The 19,373-nt window shown below is 56.5% G+C and overlaps 3 protein-coding genes across 8 annotated transcripts; 2 read left to right on the forward strand and 1 right to left on the reverse strand.

The window, feature by feature from the left end:
* Nucleotides 1-1,789: 1,789 nt before the first annotated feature.
* Carmil2 (capping protein regulator and myosin 1 linker 2) lies at nucleotides 1,790-14,141 on the forward strand. 2 transcript variants are annotated; one of them, XM_028854309.2, is made up of 39 exons: nucleotides 1,791-2,154; nucleotides 2,410-2,501; nucleotides 2,594-2,644; nucleotides 3,065-3,127; nucleotides 3,249-3,373; nucleotides 3,475-3,566; nucleotides 3,758-3,828; nucleotides 3,920-3,993; nucleotides 4,132-4,207; nucleotides 4,286-4,374; nucleotides 4,464-4,558; nucleotides 4,633-4,719; nucleotides 4,803-4,915; nucleotides 5,019-5,096; nucleotides 5,199-5,275; nucleotides 5,373-5,477; nucleotides 5,663-5,732; nucleotides 5,849-5,930; nucleotides 6,038-6,134; nucleotides 6,222-6,279; nucleotides 6,410-6,582; nucleotides 6,746-6,908; nucleotides 6,990-7,088; nucleotides 8,194-8,322; nucleotides 8,411-8,524; nucleotides 8,696-8,856; nucleotides 8,931-9,018; nucleotides 9,157-9,294; nucleotides 9,426-9,492; nucleotides 9,934-10,169; nucleotides 10,983-11,083; nucleotides 11,166-11,532; nucleotides 11,617-11,739; nucleotides 12,667-12,703; nucleotides 12,858-12,929; nucleotides 13,055-13,276; nucleotides 13,418-13,498; nucleotides 13,817-13,894; nucleotides 13,977-14,141. In XM_028854309.2, exons 1-39 carry the CDS (start codon nucleotides 2,115-2,117, stop codon nucleotides 14,087-14,089), a joined length of 4,197 nt encoding a protein of 1,398 aa, XP_028710142.1. In that variant the 5' UTR covers nucleotides 1,791-2,114; the 3' UTR covers nucleotides 14,090-14,141. The 2 variants fall into 2 exon arrangements, with proteins under 2 accessions (XP_037062113.1, XP_028710142.1); XM_037206218.1 differs by lacking the exon at nucleotides 13,418-13,498 and having other exon boundaries at nucleotides 1,790-2,154.
* Nucleotides 14,103-16,839, reverse strand: Acd (ACD shelterin complex subunit and telomerase recruitment factor). 2 transcript variants are annotated; one of them, XM_028854311.1, is made up of 11 exons: nucleotides 16,652-16,839; nucleotides 16,440-16,576; nucleotides 16,200-16,293; nucleotides 16,035-16,111; nucleotides 15,759-15,803; nucleotides 15,614-15,648; nucleotides 15,352-15,503; nucleotides 15,179-15,275; nucleotides 14,576-14,943; nucleotides 14,360-14,451; nucleotides 14,103-14,280 (listed from the first exon to the last, which is right to left on the reverse strand). In XM_028854311.1, the coding sequence occupies exons 1-11, from the start codon at nucleotides 16,748-16,750 to the stop codon at nucleotides 14,208-14,210; spliced, it is 1,269 nt and encodes a 422-aa protein (XP_028710144.1). In that variant the 5' UTR covers nucleotides 16,751-16,839; the 3' UTR covers nucleotides 14,103-14,207. The 2 variants fall into 2 exon arrangements, with proteins under 2 accessions (XP_028710144.1, XP_028710143.1); XM_028854310.1 differs by having other exon boundaries at nucleotides 14,360-14,469.
* Nucleotides 16,840-16,890: 51 nt separating this feature from the next.
* Nucleotides 16,891-19,258, forward strand: Pard6a (par-6 family cell polarity regulator alpha). 4 transcript variants are annotated; one of them, XM_028854321.2, is made up of 3 exons: nucleotides 16,891-16,951; nucleotides 17,933-18,155; nucleotides 18,372-19,258. In XM_028854321.2, the coding sequence occupies exon 3, from the start codon at nucleotides 18,614-18,616 to the stop codon at nucleotides 19,124-19,126; it is 513 nt and encodes a 170-aa protein (XP_028710154.1). In that variant the 5' UTR covers nucleotides 16,891-16,951; nucleotides 17,933-18,155; nucleotides 18,372-18,613; the 3' UTR covers nucleotides 19,127-19,258. The 4 variants fall into 4 exon arrangements, with proteins under 4 accessions (XP_028710154.1, XP_028710153.1, XP_028710151.1 ...); XM_028854320.2 differs by having other exon boundaries at nucleotides 16,919-17,063; XM_028854318.2 differs by lacking the exon at nucleotides 16,891-16,951 and adding an exon at nucleotides 17,405-17,563.
* Nucleotides 19,259-19,373: the final 115 nt, after the last annotated feature.

Raw genomic sequence — 19,373 nt, forward strand, 5'->3', positions numbered from 1 at the left:
TTCACGTAGATGAAGCAAATGCTCCTGGAGCTTGGCCATTTTGTTTTGAAGAGTCAGGGTCTCTGTGTGGTCCAGAAAGTCCTGATTATTCAGAATCACTGGGACTTGGTCAAGAGGATCCTGTCTAGAGGATGCATCCAGTCTCATTCCCAAGTCTGGGAAGGTAGGTAGAGATGGGAAAGAAGCTGAAGGGCTACCCAGTACGCAGTCTCGTCTGCTTTCCAGGACATTCCATTTCTCTCTGGCTGAACCGTAGATAGAAGTGAGATTCAGTGGACATCTCAGGGCACAGTTTGAAATCTGTGAACCCTGGAGTCTAGCCTGTTGGCTTTTTTTGTAGGTTCATATGCTTCTGGCTAGCGTACCTTATGACTGACTTCTTGATCTCCAGCTCTAGACTAGCTTTTTTCTCAGGTGAATTCTCCCTACACTTCAGTGCAGACATGAAGACACACTTGTACCTGGTATTTGCTCATGAGTCACTCCAGCCTTCCCTAAGGTTCAGGCCATGATTAGCTGGAGTTGTCCCTAAGAGCCCCAGTCTGCCAGGCAGTGGCGCACGCCTTTAATCCCAGCACTCGGGAGGCAGAGCCAGGCGGATCTCTGGGTTCAAGCCAGCCTGGTCTACAGAGTGAGTTCTAGGATGGCCAGGGCTGTTACAGAGAAACTCTGTCTCAAAATAATAATAATAATAATAATAATAATAATAATAATAATAATAATAACACGAAGAAGGAGGAGGAGAAGAAGGAGGAGGAGAAGGAGGAGGAGGAGAGGAGGAGGAGGAGGAGGAAGAAGAAGAAGAAGAAAAGAAGAAGAAGAAGAAGAAGAAGAAGAAGAAAAGGGATTGCTACAAAGGAGTATGGCTTTTGTTTGTCTGTTGTTTTGGCTTTTTTTTTTTTTTTCCCTAGACTAAGTTTCACTTTGTAGCTATGGCTGCCCTGAAACTTACCCTGTAAACCAGGCTGGCCTCAACTCACAGAGATCCACTTGCCTCCTGAGTGCTGGGATTAAAGATGTGTGCCACCACTGCCAGGTTTGGTCTTTTTTTTTTTTTTTGTTTTTTGTTTTTTGTTTTTCGAGACAGGGTTTCTCTGTGTAGCTTTGCGCCTTTCCTGGAACTCACTTGGTAGTCCAGGCTGGCCTCGAACTCACAGAGATCCGCCTGGCTCTGCCTCCCGAGTGCTGGGATTAAAGGCGTGTGCCACCACCGCCCGGCAAACACTTTTTTTTTTTTTTTTTTTTTTCAGAGCTGAGGACCGAACCCGGGGCCTTGTGCTTGCTAGACAAGCGCTCTACCACTGAGCTAAATCCCCAACCCCAGGTTTGGTCTTTTTTGTTTTGTTTTTTGTTGTTGTTTTTAGACAAGGGTCTCTCCATATAGTCTTGATTGTAGATCAGGCTCTGACCAAACTCAGAGTCTTACCTCAACCTCCTAGGATTAAAAGCAGGCACCCCACACCCCAGGCCAAGGAGTCTGGCTTTTTGTCTTTATAAAGCCCAGGCATCCCTGAAACAGCAGCCCAGGCTGTTTTCCCCCTGCGGAGCTTTCACAGTGCTAGGATTACAAATAGGTTGGCAGATTTTTGAAGTCATGTCTGAGCAGAGCAGAGCCTTAGGGTTGGGTAATTGGTCGCATCTTGCTGAAGAGACACCCTTCTCTGGCTTCTTTTGAGTGCCTACTCCACCTACCCAACCTCTGTCTTGAGACAGACCAAGTTGGGCCTATGGAATCCCCTGGAGGGTGGCGCCCCCTGGTGTTCGCATCAATCACTATGGGGCAGGGTGAAAGAAGGGCACAGGGATCCACAAGCAACAGGCAAGACCTTCACTATACCCACCATTCACCACACCCATGAATACCGGGACGGAAAAGCGACAGCAGCAGCCAGGATTCGACCTTCCTCCCACAACCTCCAACCCAAGCAAACTCAGCAAGCGAAGCTAGGCGGGGAGGGGCCGGGCCGGGTCGGGGGCGGCCTGGCAGGAAGCGGCGCGTACCTTCCGCTGCAGGAGGAGCAGGTGGCTACAGTGCTGTCGGGGCCCCAAGCTTCCTGTGTACGCTCCCGCTGGCTGCTTTTTCCCGCCAGAGCTCATTGGGCCGCCCCGGCCCTATGGCTCAGACCCCAGATGGCATATCCTGTGAACTGCGAGGTAAGCCCTGCCTGGCCCTTCCTGGAAGCCTAGCTGGCCTCGGAGAGGTAGCCTGACCCCAAACTAGACCTCCGCTCAGCGCCTCGGGGAACTTGCCCAGAGGTTCTGTTCTGATGGGCCAGCACCTAAAGATCCCCTCCACTTCTTTCTAGCTGATCCATAGATGAACAACCCGGCACCCAGCCTAGCACAGTCTTTGGGCACAGAGTGGCCCTGGGTGGGAGGACAAAAGTCACCCAGAGTGTCTTTCCACAGGCGAGATCACCAGGTTCCTGTGGCCCAAAGAGGCGGAGCTGCTGTTGAAAACCTGGCTTCCCCAGGAGGGTGCTGAGCAAAGTCATATCCTGGTATGGTGGCCAGGGGTGGAGTTCAGGACAGTGGCCAGGCCCAGTACAAAGAAGCTTGATGTGCCTAGAATGTCAGTGTTTTGTCTCCCCAGGCCCTGCTACGATGGAGAGCGTATTTACTGCACACCTGCCTCCCCCTGAGGGTGAGTCCCGGGCCTGGCCAGCTCTCCTTTCCTCTTCAGCAAGGAACCGCATTTGTAGTTGTCCTTTTTGCTGTGCTGGCTTTTACTTCCCAACAGCACTCGGCTTCCAGCAGCAGATGTAGGGGAGTCTGGGCAGGTCTAGCTCTGGACTAGACTCCATAAAATCATGAGCTGGAGAGAGAAGACCCGACCGGCTTCCATTCCCAGCACCACAAGGCGGCGGCTCACAACTGACTGGGACTCTAGTTTCAGGCGACCCACTGCCCCCTTCTGGTGTCTTCCGGCACCGGGCACGCAAGTGGCACCCAGACAAACATTCAGACCAAACACCCAATAATTTTAAAATGTAAACATTTTAAAAACAAAAAAACTAGGGTCCATAGAGTGGCCTCAGTCCCAGATGATCCCTGCGCTTTCCAGGTGGACTGCACATTCAGCTACCTGGAGGTCCAGGCCATGGTACTGCAGGAAACCCCTCCTCAGGTGAGACAGCTGGACCCCCAACTTGGTCCTACACCCTGCTCGGTCATTTACCCCCACACATAGAGCTCTGAAAAAACACCAAACATGGATCCAAAAAGCCCAACAGTCTCGCCTCCCCCAGGTCACCTTTGAGCTGGAGTCACTGCCTGAACTGGTTCTGGAGTTTCCTGGTGTGGCTGCCCTAGAGCAGCTGGCCCAGCATGTGGCTGCAGCCATCAAAAAGGTCTTCCCTCGCTCGACCCTTGGGTGAGGCCTGGGAAATCCAAGGGGCTGGAGGGCATTAGTGAGCTGCTTTTCACCCCTCAGAGGCCAGAAGTCCCTTGCCTCTTCCTTTATCCCCTCCCTAGGAAGCTGTTCCGGAAGCCCACACCCTCGTCCCTGCTGGTTCGGCTGGAGAGAAGCTGTCCCGGAGAGTCCGCAGCACCCAGCAGTCCATGTGGTGAGGGCCAGATCAGAGCCACGTAAACCTTCCAGTGTGCCTCCATGCAGCCCTAGACCTGGGTACTGGAGGCTCCCCAAAGTGAACAGGGCCACTTTTGTCACGGCCACCATCTAGTCTGGGGCTGATCTTCCCCCCACTTGGACTCATTGTCTCTTTTTCCCTCCATCATACCCCTGGCACCTCCCTAGGTGGCTTCTTGGAGACTTACGAAGCTCTGTGTGACTACAATGGCTTCCCTTTTCGAGAGGAGATTCAGTGGGTGAGAGCTCTGGAGATGTCTCCCATGTGTGCTGAACCCCTCTACCCTTTGTGACCCCAAGCCAATTGTGGATACTTCTCTTCACATCCAGGATGTGGACACTATCTACCATCGTCAAGGCTGCCGCCATTTCTGCCTTGGAGACTTCGCCCACCTTGGCAGCAGGTATGAGGCCTGCCAAGATTGGGGGGAAAGGACTCTAGGATCCATATTCCTAGACTTTAGCCTCTCTGTGGAGGGCATGCTGGCCGGGCCTAGTATCTAGAAGGCTCTGAGCTCTGTACCTCCTCTTCCCAACACCAGAGACCTGGCCTTGAGTGTAGCTGCCCTATCTTACAACCTGTGGTTCCGTCGCCTCTCCTGCGTGGACATGAAGCTGGTGAGGGTACTCACCAGGGGATACCAAGGGTGTAAGAGTCTAAGTTCAGCCTACTGAGTCATGACCCTCTGGTCTCAGAGCCTGGAGGTCTCAGAACAGATTCTGCACATGATGAGTCAGTCGTCCCATCTGGAGGAGCTGGTACTGGAGACCTGTGGCCTGCGAGGGTGAGAGGCCTGAGCAGGGCTTGGGCTTGGGAACTAGCAGTCTATGCAGTGACCGGGAATCAGTCTTACACCAGGGTCTTGATCCTCAGAGACTTTGTTCGACGACTAGCCCAGGCGCTGGCCGGACACACTAACTCTGGACTTCGGGAGCTCAGCCTGTCTGGGAACTTGCTGGACGACAGAGGTACGGCAGAACCTGGGAGACCCAAGGCAGACCGCTGGGAGAGGTTGGGGCTCACATAGCCGCTCTGCCCACAGGTATGGCTGCACTCAGCAGACACCTGGAGCATTGTCCAGGAGCCCTGAGGAGACTCAGCCTAGCCCAGACTGGGTTGACGCCTCGAGGTGGGTGGGGCTGATGAGGGTTGGGAGCGGGTGAGGTGCGGCGCGTTTGTCTGATTTTGAACCGCTGCTTCTGCTACCTCCAGGAATGAGGGCTCTAGGCAGGGCACTGGCAGCCAATGCCACATTTGACTCTACCCTGACCCACCTGGATCTTTCTGGGAACCCTGGCGCGCTGGGAGCCTCCCAGGATAGTGGGGTGAGTGGCAGTTTTTAAAGTCAGAAATTTGAGCTGCCCGGTCAGTGGGGTGCCAGGGATCCTTAGGCAATCCCTGACTCCCTCTTTCACCTCCTCCACACAGGGCCTGTACGCTTTCCTGAGCCGTCCTAACGTTCTGGTGTCTCTGAATCTGGCAGGCACTGACAGCGCTCTAGGCACGGTAAGAGTGTCGTCGTGGGGGATATTTGGTGGGGCTTGGTAGTGTGAGAGTAGAGAAGGCCAGGTTTAATGGAAGGTTATCACCGATATCGTCTTCCCTCAGCTCTTTGCAGCGTTATCTGGTGGCTGCTGCTCCAGCCTCACCCACCTTGAAGCTTCGAGGAATATCTTCTCCCGCGCGTAAGGGGCACCAGGCAGGCTCGGGAGGAAGAGGCTTCGGGAAATCAGCTCTGTGAGCCTGAATCCCTCTTCTCCTTCTCCTCACCCTCCGCCGCAGGAAGTCCCGAGCGGCACCGGCCGCACTGCAACGCTTCCTCAGCAGTGCCAGGATGCTGCAGCACCTGGGCCTGGCTGGCTGCAAGCTGCCACCTGAAGCGCTTAGGTCAGTGCTTGCTACCCGTGGCCACGCCCCCATGCCTTCACTCACAACCTTGACCAGACCTCCACCGTCCACTCTACCCCACCCACAGCCTTCCGTAACCCCAACCTGCCTGGCGCAGGCTTTTCGTTAGCACCCTGAGTCCCACTTTTCCCAGATCTTGTCACCTGTGTGACATCCTCTCCCAGGGCCCTTCTAGATGGTCTTGCGCTCAACACGCAGATCCGCGACCTGCACCTGGACCTCAGCGCATGTGAGGTAGGCACCTGGTCCTGATTGTGAGACGGGAGCAGGTCCACACATTGGGAGTGGGACTGGGAGGTCTTCCCCACTCAGGCATAAATTTCCTAAGTGCGCCCTACCTCCACCTCCAGCTGCGCTCCGCGGGTGCCCAGGTGATTCAAGACTTAGTCTGTGATGCGAGTGCATTGAGCTCCTTGGATCTGTCGGACAATGGTGAGGCCACCAGGGAACCCATCCACACTCCCATTATTCACCCGATTCCTAGGGGGGAGACCCTGCCCTGGCAGCATCGACTTGTGCCTCACCCTAGTTACCCTCAGGCTTTGGCTCCGACATGGTGACTCTGGTGCTCGCCATCGGGAGGAGCCGGTCTCTGAAACACGTGGCCCTTGGAAGAAACTTCAACGTTCGGTGCAAGTAGGCCCCAAACCCATCCCTATACCTCTCAGATAGCACTCTACCAGCCAGGTCGTCCCCTAACCTAACAGCGGCCCCTGCCCACAGGGAGACCCTGGACGATGTCCTGCACCGGATCGTCCAGCTCATACAGGACGATGACTGTGTAAGTTCACAGAACCCTGCGGGCTCCTCAAGCAACCAGCCTCCTGTAACGCTCCTCACTTTTGCTTCTTCGGACCCTCTTGACCAAACCTGATTCCAATCATCCATCAATGCTTTTCTTTTAATCGCAGCCTTTGCAGTCTCTATCAGTGGCTGAGTCCCGGTTGAAGCAGGGTGCCAGCGTCCTGCTTCGGGCTTTGGGCACCAATCCTAAACTGACAGCACTGGATATCAGTGGCAATGCCATAGGGGATGCTGGCGCCAAGATGCTAGCCAAGGCTCTACGAGTCAACACCAGGCTACGGTGGGCATGGTCCTTACAAGGGCTGGGGCCGACAAGAGAAGGAAGGGGGATATATCAGAGGGGTGGGGGGGGGCTGTGGAGTGCAGGCCGATGAGGTAGACGGATGGATAAGGCCAGAGGGTTGGGTGAGGCTCTGCCCCAGCTGAAGCCTGCTGGGGCCCAGGTCTGTGATCTGGGACCGGAACAACACATCTGCTCTGGGCCTGCTGGATGTGGCCCAAGCCCTGGAACAGAACCACAGCCTGAAGTCCATGCCGCTGCCACTGAATGATGTCACACAGGCACATCGCAGCCGCCCAGAACTAACAGCGCGAGCAGTCCATCAGGTAGGGGTCCCCTCTTGTTCTCCTCCCTTTTGTACGTGGAGACTCCACCCCCTGGCACGTCTCACAATCCTGTGACTGCAGATCCAAGCCTGTCTCTGGAGGAACAACCGGGCAGACCCTACTTCTGACCTCAAGCCCTGCCTTCAGCCCTTGAGTCTGATTTCAGACCACTCAGAGCAGGTCAGTGTCCCTTCCCTTAATCTTGAGTACCTGGACACCTGAGTCTGAGAGTATGACTTTCTTCGGTCAAATGGTCTGTGTCCTGGACAATTTTTCCCTCTTTGGTCACCATTCCTGAAAGAACTCCTCATGGAACGTTTGGCTGCCTCACGGTAAGCAGGTGAGTAAGTGCTCCTTGTCGTCTCATCCGACTTCCCATCCAAGGGCTCCTCTCCTCTCTCCGCTCAGCAGTCCTACCTCTGACATGAATTCCCCTCCACTAACCTGTCTTTCTGAGTTGTTCCTACTTCTGCATTCCCAAGTCTCCATCCTCATCCAAGCTCTGAAGCCCAGTTAGCTTGATCCAGACACCCCGAGGGTGGGCTTTATGTGCTGCATGCCTTCAAGTGGTTTAACTATTGCACTTATTTATTGTGTGTGACTCTGTGTGTGTGTGTGCACACGTGCGTGCACGCACATGTGCGCACACACGTGCACCCACATGCCCATGCTCGAAGGGACATGTGGAAGTCAAAGGATAACGGGCAGGATCCAGCTCTCTCCTTCCACAATGTGGGTCCCAGGGATGGACTCATGTCATCAGGCTCAGTGGCAAGCAGTTACTCCTGGGCTATCTCACTGGCTCTCAGACGGTCGCGTTATCATCCACAAATCTCACTCTCTAACATGGGGCCCAATTTCATTGGTGCCCATATCACTAAATGCCCTTCTAGGTCCCTCCTGGCCATACTGGAGCCATCACAGACTTGGTCTGTCTCTGAGCCATCTCTCAAACACACAGTCCTTAGCCCAGATCAGCCATCTTGGGCTTCACCAGTTTCTCTCTCTCCCTCTCCCTCCCTCCTTCCCCCCCCTCTCTCTCTTACACACACACACACCCCTATCTTTGGTGAGGATGGTTGAGAAGATTTTGAAACAGTGTCCAAAGCTTTCCTTCCTGTTCTAGGCCTGTGGGAAGTATCAAGTCCCTAGAACAACCAAAAGGGAAAGACCCCGCTATCCTACCTTGAGCAGATAGGGTTTCCCTGTCAGAAACCCTGGAAGGGAGGCAAGATGGGGAGACTCCTAAGAGATGAAAGTGGGACTAACCGGTGATTCTCCTCAGGAAGTGAATGAACTGTGCCAGTCGGTACAGGAGCATGTGGAGCTTCTGGGCTGTGGGGCTGGGCCCCAGGGGGAGGCTGCTGTGCACCAGGCTGAGGACGCCATCCAGAATGCCAACTTCTCTCTCAGTGTGAGCACTCCCTCCCCCACTGTGAGGGCCTTTCTGTTCCTAATCAAATGTCAGCTCGCAGCAGCTCGTTTTGTTCCTTGGCCCTCAGATCCTTCCCATTCTGTATGAGGCTGGGAGTTCTCCAAGCCATCATTGGCAGCTGCAACAGAAGCTGGAGGGCCTCTTGGGTCAGGTGGGCGAGGTCTGTCGCCAGGACTTCCAGGTAAGGTGCTGCCCCTGCCCTAGCCTCACCTCCCTCTGCAGGCTTGATCCTCAGTCCACAGGCTTGTCTGTGATATGCCCTTCGTCAGCAGTGATTTAATGGGGCTCACACCCTTAAGCCAGGGGCCCTAGGCTCTAGCCATTCTGTTACCATGTTATAACCTTTGCCCAGGACTTCACTCAGACGACACTGGATACCACAAGGAGCCTTTGCCCACAGATGTTGCAGAGACCTAGCTGGAAGGAGCAGCTAGAGGGGGTTCTGGTGGGCTCCAGGAGCCTTCCAGAACTGCTTCCAGAACATCTGCTGCAAGATGCCTTTAATAGACTGAGGTAAGCAAGCTCCACTGGGCTGGGCAAAGCTGGGCAGAGCCAGCACACTAATCCTCACCCTCTCCTGCCTTCAGGGACATGCGCCTGTCAATCACAGGGACCCTAGCAGAGAGCATTGTGGCTCAGGCTCTTGAAGGTCTTCATGCAGCCCGAGATCGACTGGTGAGGAGAAACTTTGCATGCATTTCACAGTAACCTGTTAAACACTGATGGGAGCCCTGTAATGACTTATGAGGTCATAAGATAACTTCTTTAGGGTTATCTTAGATCTGCCTATCTTTGGGTGGTCTGGTACTGCAGATGGAGAGCCTAGCTCAGCAGGCACCAGTGACAGTGGACCCTGCTGTACCATCACTGGATGGAGATGAGCTCACCCCCCTTGAGCATGAGGGATTGGAAGATCTTTTCTTTCCCATGGAGAAGAAAGAGGAGAGAGAGGTGAGCGTCTCCAGAATCCCGTGCCTAGAACTCCAACTCTCCCCTTCTTGCTCTGGGGTGTTGAAGGTGAGTAGCAGTTCTGGGTTTTGCCCTGCCCCAACCCTACACTGAGACTGTGCCCATCCCACCAGGATAATGGTTCTTCACGGAGATGGCTTGAGCCCAGCTACTGTTTGCACCTGGTCTCCTCCCTTCGTGGTAAGTCAGGCCCCGGAGGGCAGAGAGTTTACCCAAGTGGACTGAAGCTCTGTTCAATCTGGGCACTTAGATACTCCTTCAGCCCTGTCCCTGGTCTACCCTAACCCCTCCCTGAGCCAGGCCAGAAAGAAAGCCGGCGTCAGCTCTTCCCCGAACGGTGTGAGACCTGAACAGAATAAGACTAAAATACCTTCTTCTCTGCCTCTCCCCCCCCCAGCCCCCCACCTTTCCCTAACCCCAGGACGCGCATGCTTGGCGGCTGCTCGGAGCCGCGCACTCGGGGCCGCGCTCAGCACCACGGACAGCGGCGGCTGGGGGAGGGGCGGGCGGCGTAGCCGGGCCCCTCCCCGCGCCCTGGGCGGGTCCCCCGCCGCCCGCCCTAGCGCCTCCGCCACCTCCCCGGGTTCGACGCTCTGTGCTCTTCTGGTGCTTTCGCCTCAGGTGCTGCTGAGGAAGCAGAGTGGGACCCCGAGCTGGCAGCTCCGGGGGAAGATGCAGAGCCGCAGGCTGGGCCGTCCGCACGCGGCTCTCCAAGCCCCGCCGCCCCGGGGCCACCCGCTGGCCCGCTGCCTCGCATGGACCTGCCACCCGCCGGGCAACCCCTACGCCATCCGACCCGGGCCCGGCCGCGGCCACGTCGCCAGCACCACCACCGCCCGCCGCCGGGGGGCCCCCAGGTAAAGTGCTTCCCTCCCCCCTCGCCCCGCTTAAGGGTCATGAGTGGTCCATTCACTCCTCACTTGCTAAGGAAGACAGGGAGATGGGTTGTGGAGGCCCAAGGCCACCCGATCGTGCCCTATCACCTTCCCGGTCACCCTCAACCTCGGGCCATGCCCATAACGGGCCACTGGTGTGATTTCCTGTGCGGAGCGCCTAGACTCCTGCCTTGGGGTGGTCTGCTGTATGCGTGGACGTGTGAGAGCGGGTGTCCGCCTTGTCCTCCCTCTCCTGGGGTTACTGAAAAATACTGGGCAGCTGGGCCGCGGGACACTCCTGCGTCTGCTGTGCACCAGCGGGTGGATGTGTGTGTGGGCTGGGTATTGGCAGGGGCAGTGGGCACCGGCAGAAGGAGAGGAGGAGCCGGCCTGAGGCCCCCTGAGGGTCTGACGCAGCAGCGGCGCCACTGAGCCGGGATGATAGGCCGGGTGGGGTGGGGTGGAGGTGGAGGGTTAGGGTACTGCGGGGGGGGGGGGGAGATAGGGGGATTGGCTGTTGGGAGTAGAAAGGGTGGCATATTGGAATGTGTGACCCGTAGGTGTTTGCTTAGTGCTAGATAACCAGGTGGTTCAGGGTATAGCATCCTCTGTGTAACAAGAACGGGTGTGGACTGGGCGGGTGTACACTGTGGCAGCAGTGAGGAACAAAACCCAGCACGGTACAGACAGCACCCCAGCTCTGGGATGTACTCAGGCCAGGTCACTGGGAAGAAGTGGGGGTGGGGGACAGCCACAGTTCTCAGTCCTGACTCCTAACTTCCCAATGTCTCCCAGGTGCCCCCAGCCCTGCTTCAAGAAGGGAATGGGCTCACCGCTCGCGTGGATGAGGGTGTGGAGGAATTCTTCTCCAAAAGGCTGATCCAGCAGGATCGCCTGTGAGTGAGGGTCACTTGCTGGGGGTGGAAGAGGGTGGGGACATCCTTGAGTTTCTTCACTCACCGACGGTTGTTCCTACAGCTGGGCCCCAGAGGAGGATCCCGCCACTGAGGGTGGGCACACTCCTGTCCCCCGCACACTTCGAAAGAAGCTGGGTACCCTGTTTGCCTTCAAGAAACCTCGTTCGACGAGGGGTCCGAGATCTGACCTGGAGACCAGCCCTGGAGCAGCCCCTCGTGCCAGGAAAACCACACTCGGGGACCTGCTTCGACCACCAGCCCGTCCAGGCCGTGGTGAGGAGCCTGGAGGGGCAGAAGGAGGCACTAGCAGCCCTGACTCTGCTCGCAGAAACCGACCTCGGTACACACGAGAAAGCAAGGCCTACTCCATGATACTGCTACCTGCTGAGGAGGAGGAGGAGGCAACAGTGGGTGCCAGACCCGACAAGGTAAGGACTGATGTCCGGGGCTGAGGGCTCTTCAGCAACAGGAAGCAGTGGGCTCTCTCTCCACTCGGGCATCTCCACCCTCAGAGGCGGCCTCTGGAGCGGGGAGACACGGAACTGGCTCCGTCTTTTGAGCAGCGGGTTCAAGTGATGCTGCAGAGGATCGGAGTGAGCCGCGCCAGTGGGGGTGCCGAAAGCAAGAGGAAGCAAGTGAGTTGGGGTGTGTGAACTGAGGGGGCAGGTGGCATGTGGCAATCTGTGGATGACACATGTGACCAAGAAGCGGAAAACACACGGCACAGATAGATCTAGTTGTCAGTTACACTCTTACTCCTAAAAATAGTCATTGGATCGATCTTTCTTACTCCTTGCTTCTGACCTAGCCTCACCAGATAGGTACCTCCTAGGGTGTAGCGAACTTTCTCCCAAGATTAACAGAAATCCGACCGTTAGCTATACCTGAAAACAGTCCTCCAGGACTTCCTCTATCCAGATTCCTAATCCTGCGGCAAGATCTTATGGGATTTGGTCCTGGCCAGCTTAGACCTCCCTGCTCTCCTTTGGAGCATCTCAGCACCTCACATGGCCGTCGGTCTATACCCTGTCCCGTGTCTGACTGTGCACTGGGTTATTCAGGTTCATTTTCAGCTGTCCCTTGTGAACCTTCCCTGGCTCCCTTTCATGGTCACCCTGATAATGTCATCCCAGTCATGGTCTTTATTATGAATCACACCCCTGTATACCATCCACTTAGTTTTCCAGGAAAAACTCCTATGTAATGAGACCTAGCCTGAATTTAGAGACATTAAAGTATGGGCAGAATCATAGAAGAAATCCCATTATCTGCTGGGTGTAGTGGTAATCTCAGCCTTCAGGAAGCTGGGGCAGGAGGACTGCAAGGAAGACTAGCTTGAGCTGTACAGTGAGATTATCTACTTGTGATGAACATGCACATTTTTTGTGTGTCAACTCTGTCACACTAGATGGTAAGGTCAGAAGGTAGGAACTAGGTTTGCCATGTTCTGGCCATCCCATGGTATGCATTCTGTAGCTAGGCTTTAAGAACATAAACGAACAGAAACAGGCCAGAGTGAGGGCAGCAGGGCTGAGGACGTCTGACTGATTTGTTTCCTACAGAGCAAAGACGGTGAGATCAAGAAGGCAGGCTCAGATGGTAAGTCGGACCCTGGAACAAGGAACTGTATTTAGGGGGTTGGTGGCCTTAGAGATAGTCCCTAAGGTACTTGCTCTCCTGGGGGAGGGACAGGCTGTTTTTCCTCCTTTTACCATTAAGGTCTGGCCCCTAAGCCTCTAGTCCTACCTTGCAGGTGACATTATGGACAGTTCCACAGAGACCCCTCCCATCTCAATCAAGTCCCGTACCCACTCTGTGTCTGCTGGTGAGTGAGGGCCACTGTGTATGTTAAGGGAGGTACACGGATTGTGAGGCGGGGCTCAGATCACTGCTCAGAACCATCTCCAAGGCCAGGCTCAGGTGATAGCTGACACTTGTTTCTCCACCCAGATCCCTCATGTAGGCCTGGGCCAGGGGGCCAGGGGCCCGAGTCTGCCACCTGGAAGACGCTGGGGCAGCAGCTGAATGCAGAGCTCAGAGGCCGCGGCTGGGGACAACAGGATGGTCCAGGGCCCCCCTCCCCATGTCCCAGCCCAAGTCCCCGAAGAACCAGCCCCTCCCCAGACATCCTGAGTCTCCCAGAGGACCCTTGCTTGGGCCCTCGGAATGAAGGTAGGCAGGCACCTCCCTCCTAGGCTGGGACTGGTGGGGTGTCTGCTGGGAGCTTGACTCATCTGGAAACACTAAAGTGGGAGGCGAAGACTGGTGTGGGCAGCTCCTGGGAACATACCCTGATATCTTGGCCTCCTCTAGATGGCCAGCTGAGGCCGAGGCCTCTCTCAGCAGGGCGGCGAGCGGTGTCTGTGCATGAGGACCAGCTCCAGACCCCTGCGGGTGAGGGAGACACCTCTGTCTGTGCTTGAGTGCAGGAGACGGGGGAGGGTGGGCTCCTGACTTCCAGCTTGGTGCTGGGCCTCGGACAGGACCATCAGTGCTGTGGGTGCTGGAGCCATCGGGAACCCCAAAGGCCCAGTCCAAGAGTGACAAACCCTTCCTACTGGGCCAGGCTCCTCCTCCTGACGACAACCTCTGCTGGGCTGGGAGGACACTGGTTCAGACTCTATGGGAGTAGCAGATGCATGTTTTTGCATGCACTGAAGATGGAGAAGGTTGGGGACAGCCAGACGGTGCGTCTTTCTGTGTCTTTTTTAGAACGGCCCCTTCGGCTGCAACGCTCCCCTGTCCTCAAGCGCAGGCCGAAGCTCGAGGCACCCCTGTCCCCAAGCTTAGGTAAGAGGGACAAGTGCCAACTGGGAAGATGATAAGATCGCTCAGGACAAGCCTAGAACTTTCTCTCCACCTCTCCTTACAGGCTCTGGCCTCGGAACCACGCCTCTTTCTCCATACCCAACAGAATCCTCCAGCCCTGAGCGGAGCCCTCCCTCCCCAGCCACAGACCAAAGAGGCGGCGGCCCCAATCCCTGATCCTGTCCTCTCCTGCCGCATGAAATTATTTTATTAAAAAACTTGAATGAAACAGGGTATCGAATACTGTTTGTCCGTAGACCTGTGGGTACATCCTCTGATATGTCCAGGTGACTCCTCATACCTGCGTTAACTCAGACTCTGACTCCATCACCAAGTTCAAGGCCCAAGCTACAAGCTGAGGAGAAAGCCTGGAAAGAAAGCATGGCGTTAGGTCAGGGTTATCTGAGACCGGTGATCAACACAGATGAGACAGCCCCAAGCACTCACCTGGCAGTTTGGACTTGGGCATGGAGGGAGGCAGAGGGTGTCTCATATTTATACTGGAAAGCAGAAGCATCATGATGCCTCTTTGGGGGTTCCTGAAAGGGGTGTAGAATCTAGACAGAGTCCAGTAAAGACCCCTAATGCAATCCAAGCCTACCCTTAGCCCTCTCCAAGCTCCCAAGGCCCGCCCACATCTTCTCTTCCAGCTGCAGTGCTCACCCAGAGAGAGCAGGGTCCCCGGGCTTCCTTGGCTCTGGTTCTTGGGAAAAGCTGCCGTTTCTCGATGGGCCACTGGGACTCCCTGACCTCCAGGCCATGAGCCTGGGCTCTGGTCACATGGGCCTGGGGTGGACTCGGGGCACGGCCAGGGGGCAAGAGACTAGGGCTACAGCTCAGGAGTGGGGAGCTGGGTGTAGGACTGTGGGGTGGGGAACTGGGGCCCTGAGGTCTTAGGGAGGATGAGCAAACAGCTGGTGGAGACTGGAAGCTGTCCTTCTGCCCAGGGTCTGATACAGCCAAGGCTGACAGAAGGCTAACACTGGCACCATTTTCCTCCGATGGCATGTGACTGAGTGAAGCTGAGGTTCCTGGGGAGAGAAGACTGCGTGTGAGCTCAGGACGGCTGAGTACCTATAAACCAGCATACAACATTTCACATCGTTCTACACAATCCAGTAATCTGACTGACAGTCCTGAGTGCTTATGGCTTGAACCTACAGAACTGGCTGAAGAACAAAGGCAGGTCCTGGAGAGAATCATCAATGCCATGGCAGGCCCTGGGCTCCAAAGACTCCCCTTTTTGACATCTCCAGTTGGCCTTACCCTGTGCCTTCTGACTTGAGCCAACAGAACTCAGAATCTGCTCATCATTCTCGGAGATGTGCAGCAATAAGCCAGGAACAGTGAACACGGCTTCTTCCTGTGGGACACGAAACCTCAGCATGGCAGCTGCCTAGCCCTCACCCTGAAACCTCCCCGGAAAGACCCCCACTGACCGTGGCCTGGAGGCAAGAGGCAGTCCAGTGGGTGACGGGGGTGGCTGTGCAAGGGCCCGAGAGCATCAGGCAGCTCTCCGCTAGACGCACCAGTGCCCCCCGATGATCCTGGTCCTCCTTCACCTCATCCAGAAGCTGAGTCAGTGTTAGGCCTGGGGCCAGAGGTGAAGTTGAAACAAGGAGGACAGTTAAGGTATTACAGTTGCTTACTGAGGAGACACAAGATGATAGCAGGACTTCCACAGGGAGTTAGGTAGGGTACCTGCACTGGAAGAAGCAGACTCTGAAAGGTGGTCCCTAGAGAAACAGAGTTAACACTTATCAGGAACAACCCTGATACCAGTCTACCCAGCTCTGCCACGCCTGACCATACCACACTCAGCCTCAGAGCCCAACCCCAGACTCACTCAAGGCATTGATAGAGTTTTCTCTGCACGTCCGGATCCTGATTGCTGGGAGAAAGAGGAGGGTGGTAGGGAGTCAGTATGACTGACACCCAAGCCTTCTCACCCAAAGACCTACGCCAGGGAGAGTGAAGAGGCAAGGGGTGGAAGCTTCATTTCCTGTTTTGTTTTGGGGGGAGGAATATGGGGAGACTTGGAATGAACCACTCCGGACCTCAGGCATGCTAGGCCTGGCTCTGCTACTGAGCTACATCCCCTTTCCTTGGAGGGATCACTTACCAACCAATCACCTGTACCCGGGGCTTCTCCGAGGGCAGCAGGTCAAAGCCGTCCACCTGGAGGTAGAACTCGGAAGGCTGGTGGAGTTGAGGAGTGGTGTCTCAGGACTTGTCACAAAGAGCCAGGCACAGTAACCAACCCGCCCGCTGGAGTCTTACCACTCACCGCACGCTCCTGAGCAACCTGAACGCGGACCCCGCAGACCTGCAGCAGCAGGAGCCGGCCCTCTGACCCCCGGAATCCGAACTCCTTCTCCTCCCTGCGACAAGCACAGCCCTCACTGCCCAGAACCCAGGCACACAGCCCATAGGCCTGGGGTACGAGTTTCCCACCTCTCCAGCACCCACCCACCTCGGGTTCAACCTGGCGCTCCCACCTTCCACAGACAAGTAGCACCTCTCTTACCACTCGGAGGCGTCGATGGCATTGCGCGTCACCAGGCATCGGATACTGTGGGTTCCGTCTGACACAAGCAACTCGGCCCCGCTGTCAGGCGTGTCAGGGGCGGAAGATGGGCCCGGAGTCTCCGAGTCCTGCAGTACCTAACAGTAGTGGCTGGTGTCAACTCACTTCCTCAGCCTCCGCTCAGGTTTCTGGAAGCTGAGTGGCCTGCTCACCTTGAGTAGCTGCCCGACTTGTGGACTTGACAGTGTTTCTGAGCCCAGGACCAGCTCTCGAATCCAGGGCTGCAGGACCACACTCGCCGAGTCCAACATTAGCGCGGCGGCACCCCAGGAGACCCCCGGGCAGGGGTACCCGCAAGCGCCGCCGCTCAGTCTACGGCGGGAGAGGAAGCACGTGACCGCTAGGCGGTGCCTAAGTTTGAGGTCCCGCCCATTCGCGCTTTCTGCGCCTGCGCAAGCCCTTCCTGGGCTATAACGTGCGTAGTCTTTGGCTGACTGGCCTGGCAGCTGGAGGTAGGCTGCTTGTTCTTACCGAAGCATCTCGCTGAGCCTGTGACCTGTTCCTCAGTCCTACCTAGCACCGGAAAGGAAAGAGCAAGGGCTGGCCTGGATAGGCGCGATCCAGGTTAGGAGGCTGCAGCCGAGAATGGGGCTCGAAGCCACTTCGGCGCGACCCCAGGAGGTTCCCAAAATGTTGACTTAAGTCTCCTCTGCAAAATGAGCGTCTTGTAAGGCCAGTGGAAATGACAGTACAGACAACTTATGTTATTTCCCTCATTCTGCCCCCGGATTGGTCGAGTCCTCATAGGGACGCTCGAACCATAGCGTAATGACGTAAGAGCAGAGGAAGCCCTAGCCACCTCCGTCTCCGTTTCCTAGGAAACGCAGACTCCGCGTTTCCCTGTGTCGCGTCCCCCTTGACGTCATGGTTCGGGTGGGAGGGCGGGGCGAGTGCTACCGCCAGGGGCGGGGCGGCGCGGACCAGCGGGCCGGGCTGTGCACCTGCGCCTCGGCGGCGGCGGGCAGCCTTGGGGCACTGTCCCCGGCCCGCCTGGTCCCGCAATGGCCAGGCCGCAGAGGACTCCGGCGCGCAGTCCCGATAGCATCGTCGAGGTGAAGAGCAAAGTAAGGGCTCCTCCGGCTTCGGTTCTGGCCACTGCGCTAGACGCTCCCAATTCCCTTTCTCTCCCTCACTGGCTCCTTGGTCTCCATCACCTCTTTCTGTCCTCCATCCTCCGCATCCTATTCTGCTTTTCTGTCTGCCTCCTCTCATCGCATTTTCCTTCCCACTATGGATCTCCAGAGTCCCTCTGTGGCCTGGGTATGTAGGAAAAGACCTTGGACAGTGTCCCTTGTATTGGAACTGAGGTTTAAGCTTAAGGCTGCAGCGCTTGCAGCAGCCCCTTTCCCTCACTTGACAGCTTCAGACCTGGAGAGAGAAAGGGGCTTGGGCTCCGTCCTGACACTCCTCTCCCCTTCCCCTCCCGCCTCCAGTTTGACGCCGAGTTCCGACGTTTTGCGCTGCCCCGCGCTTCGGTGAGAGGCTTCCAGGAGTTCTCGCGGTTGCTGTGTGTGGTACACCAGATCTCTGGCCTGGATGTGCTGCTTGGCTATACGGATGCTCACGGCGACTTGCTGCCCCTCACCAACGATGACAGTTTGCACCGGGCCCTGGCCAGCGGGCCCCCGCCGCTGCGCCTATTGGTGCAGAAGCGGGGTGAGGATGGGGTACAGTGGGCAATTTCCTTGGGGCAGGGTGTCAGGCAGGGCAGGTCTACTAGGGTTAGTCCATACCCAGGGTTCCCAGACTCCACCTTCTGCAGTCTCTGCCCTTGGTCTGACCTCCAAGTGGTGGGAAACAGTTGACATTGTCACTGTCGAGGGCCAAAAACGGGAGAGCAGTCTCTAATCCTAGTACCCCCTTCTCCTGCAGCAGAAGGTGACTCCAGTGGCCTGGCTTTTGCCTCCAACTCTCTGCAGAGGCGCAAGAAAGGGCTCCTGCTTCGACCAGCAGCACCTCTGCGCACCCGACCGCCCTTGTTAATCAGCCTGCCCCAAGATTTCCGCCAGGTGTCTTCAGTCATAGACGTGGACCTACTACCTGAGACGCACCGGCGTGTGAGGCTCCACAAACACGGCTCAGACCGTCCCCTGGGCTTCTACATTCGAGATGGCATGAGTGTCCGGGTGGCTCCCCAGGGCCTGGAGCGGGTTCCAGGAATCTTCATCTCCCGCCTGGTACGTGGGGGCCTGGCTGAGAGTACAGGGCTGCTGGCAGTCAGTGACGAGATCCTCGAGGTCAATGGCATTGAGGTGGCTGGGAAGACCTTGGACCAAGTGACGGACATGATGGTTGCCAACAGCCATAATCTCATTGTCACTGTCAAGCCTGCCAACCAGCGTAATAACGTGGTACGAGGGGCATCTGGGCGTCTGACAGGGCCTTCCTCTGTAGGGCCTGGGCCTACTGAGCCTGACAGTGACGATGATAGCGGTGATCTGGTCCTTGAGAACCGCCACCCTCCCTGTTCTAACGGGCTGTCTCAGGGGCCCCTGTGCTGGGACCTGCAACCTGGCTGCTTACTTCCTGGTGCTGGCAGCTCTCTGCCCTCCTTGGATAGCCAAGAGCAAGCCAACTCTGACTGGGAGAATGGCATGCGAGGTGAGGTTAGTGGATTCAGCCTCTGACAGGCAAAGACGCAGCCCTTGTCACTTTAGGCTGCTGGAATGTGGCATGGACTTGCTGGCTGGGGAGGGAAGATTAGCTTGCTCACAGAGCCCTCTCAGCCCGGTGAACATTAAAGGTTTTCTACAAATGTAGATACAGTCCTTCTGTGTCCCAAGCCCCAACCTCTTCCCTGATCCTGTAAGTGGCCTTCTTCCCTGGACATGAGGCAGGAGGAACAAGGGCTCAGCAGAGACCTTCCTAGAACCA

The sequence above is a fragment of the Peromyscus leucopus genome, chromosome 5, assembly GCF_004664715.2.
Source record: "Peromyscus leucopus breed LL Stock chromosome 5, UCI_PerLeu_2.1, whole genome shotgun sequence".
NCBI classification, from domain to species: Eukaryota; Metazoa; Chordata; class Mammalia; order Rodentia; family Cricetidae; genus Peromyscus; species Peromyscus leucopus.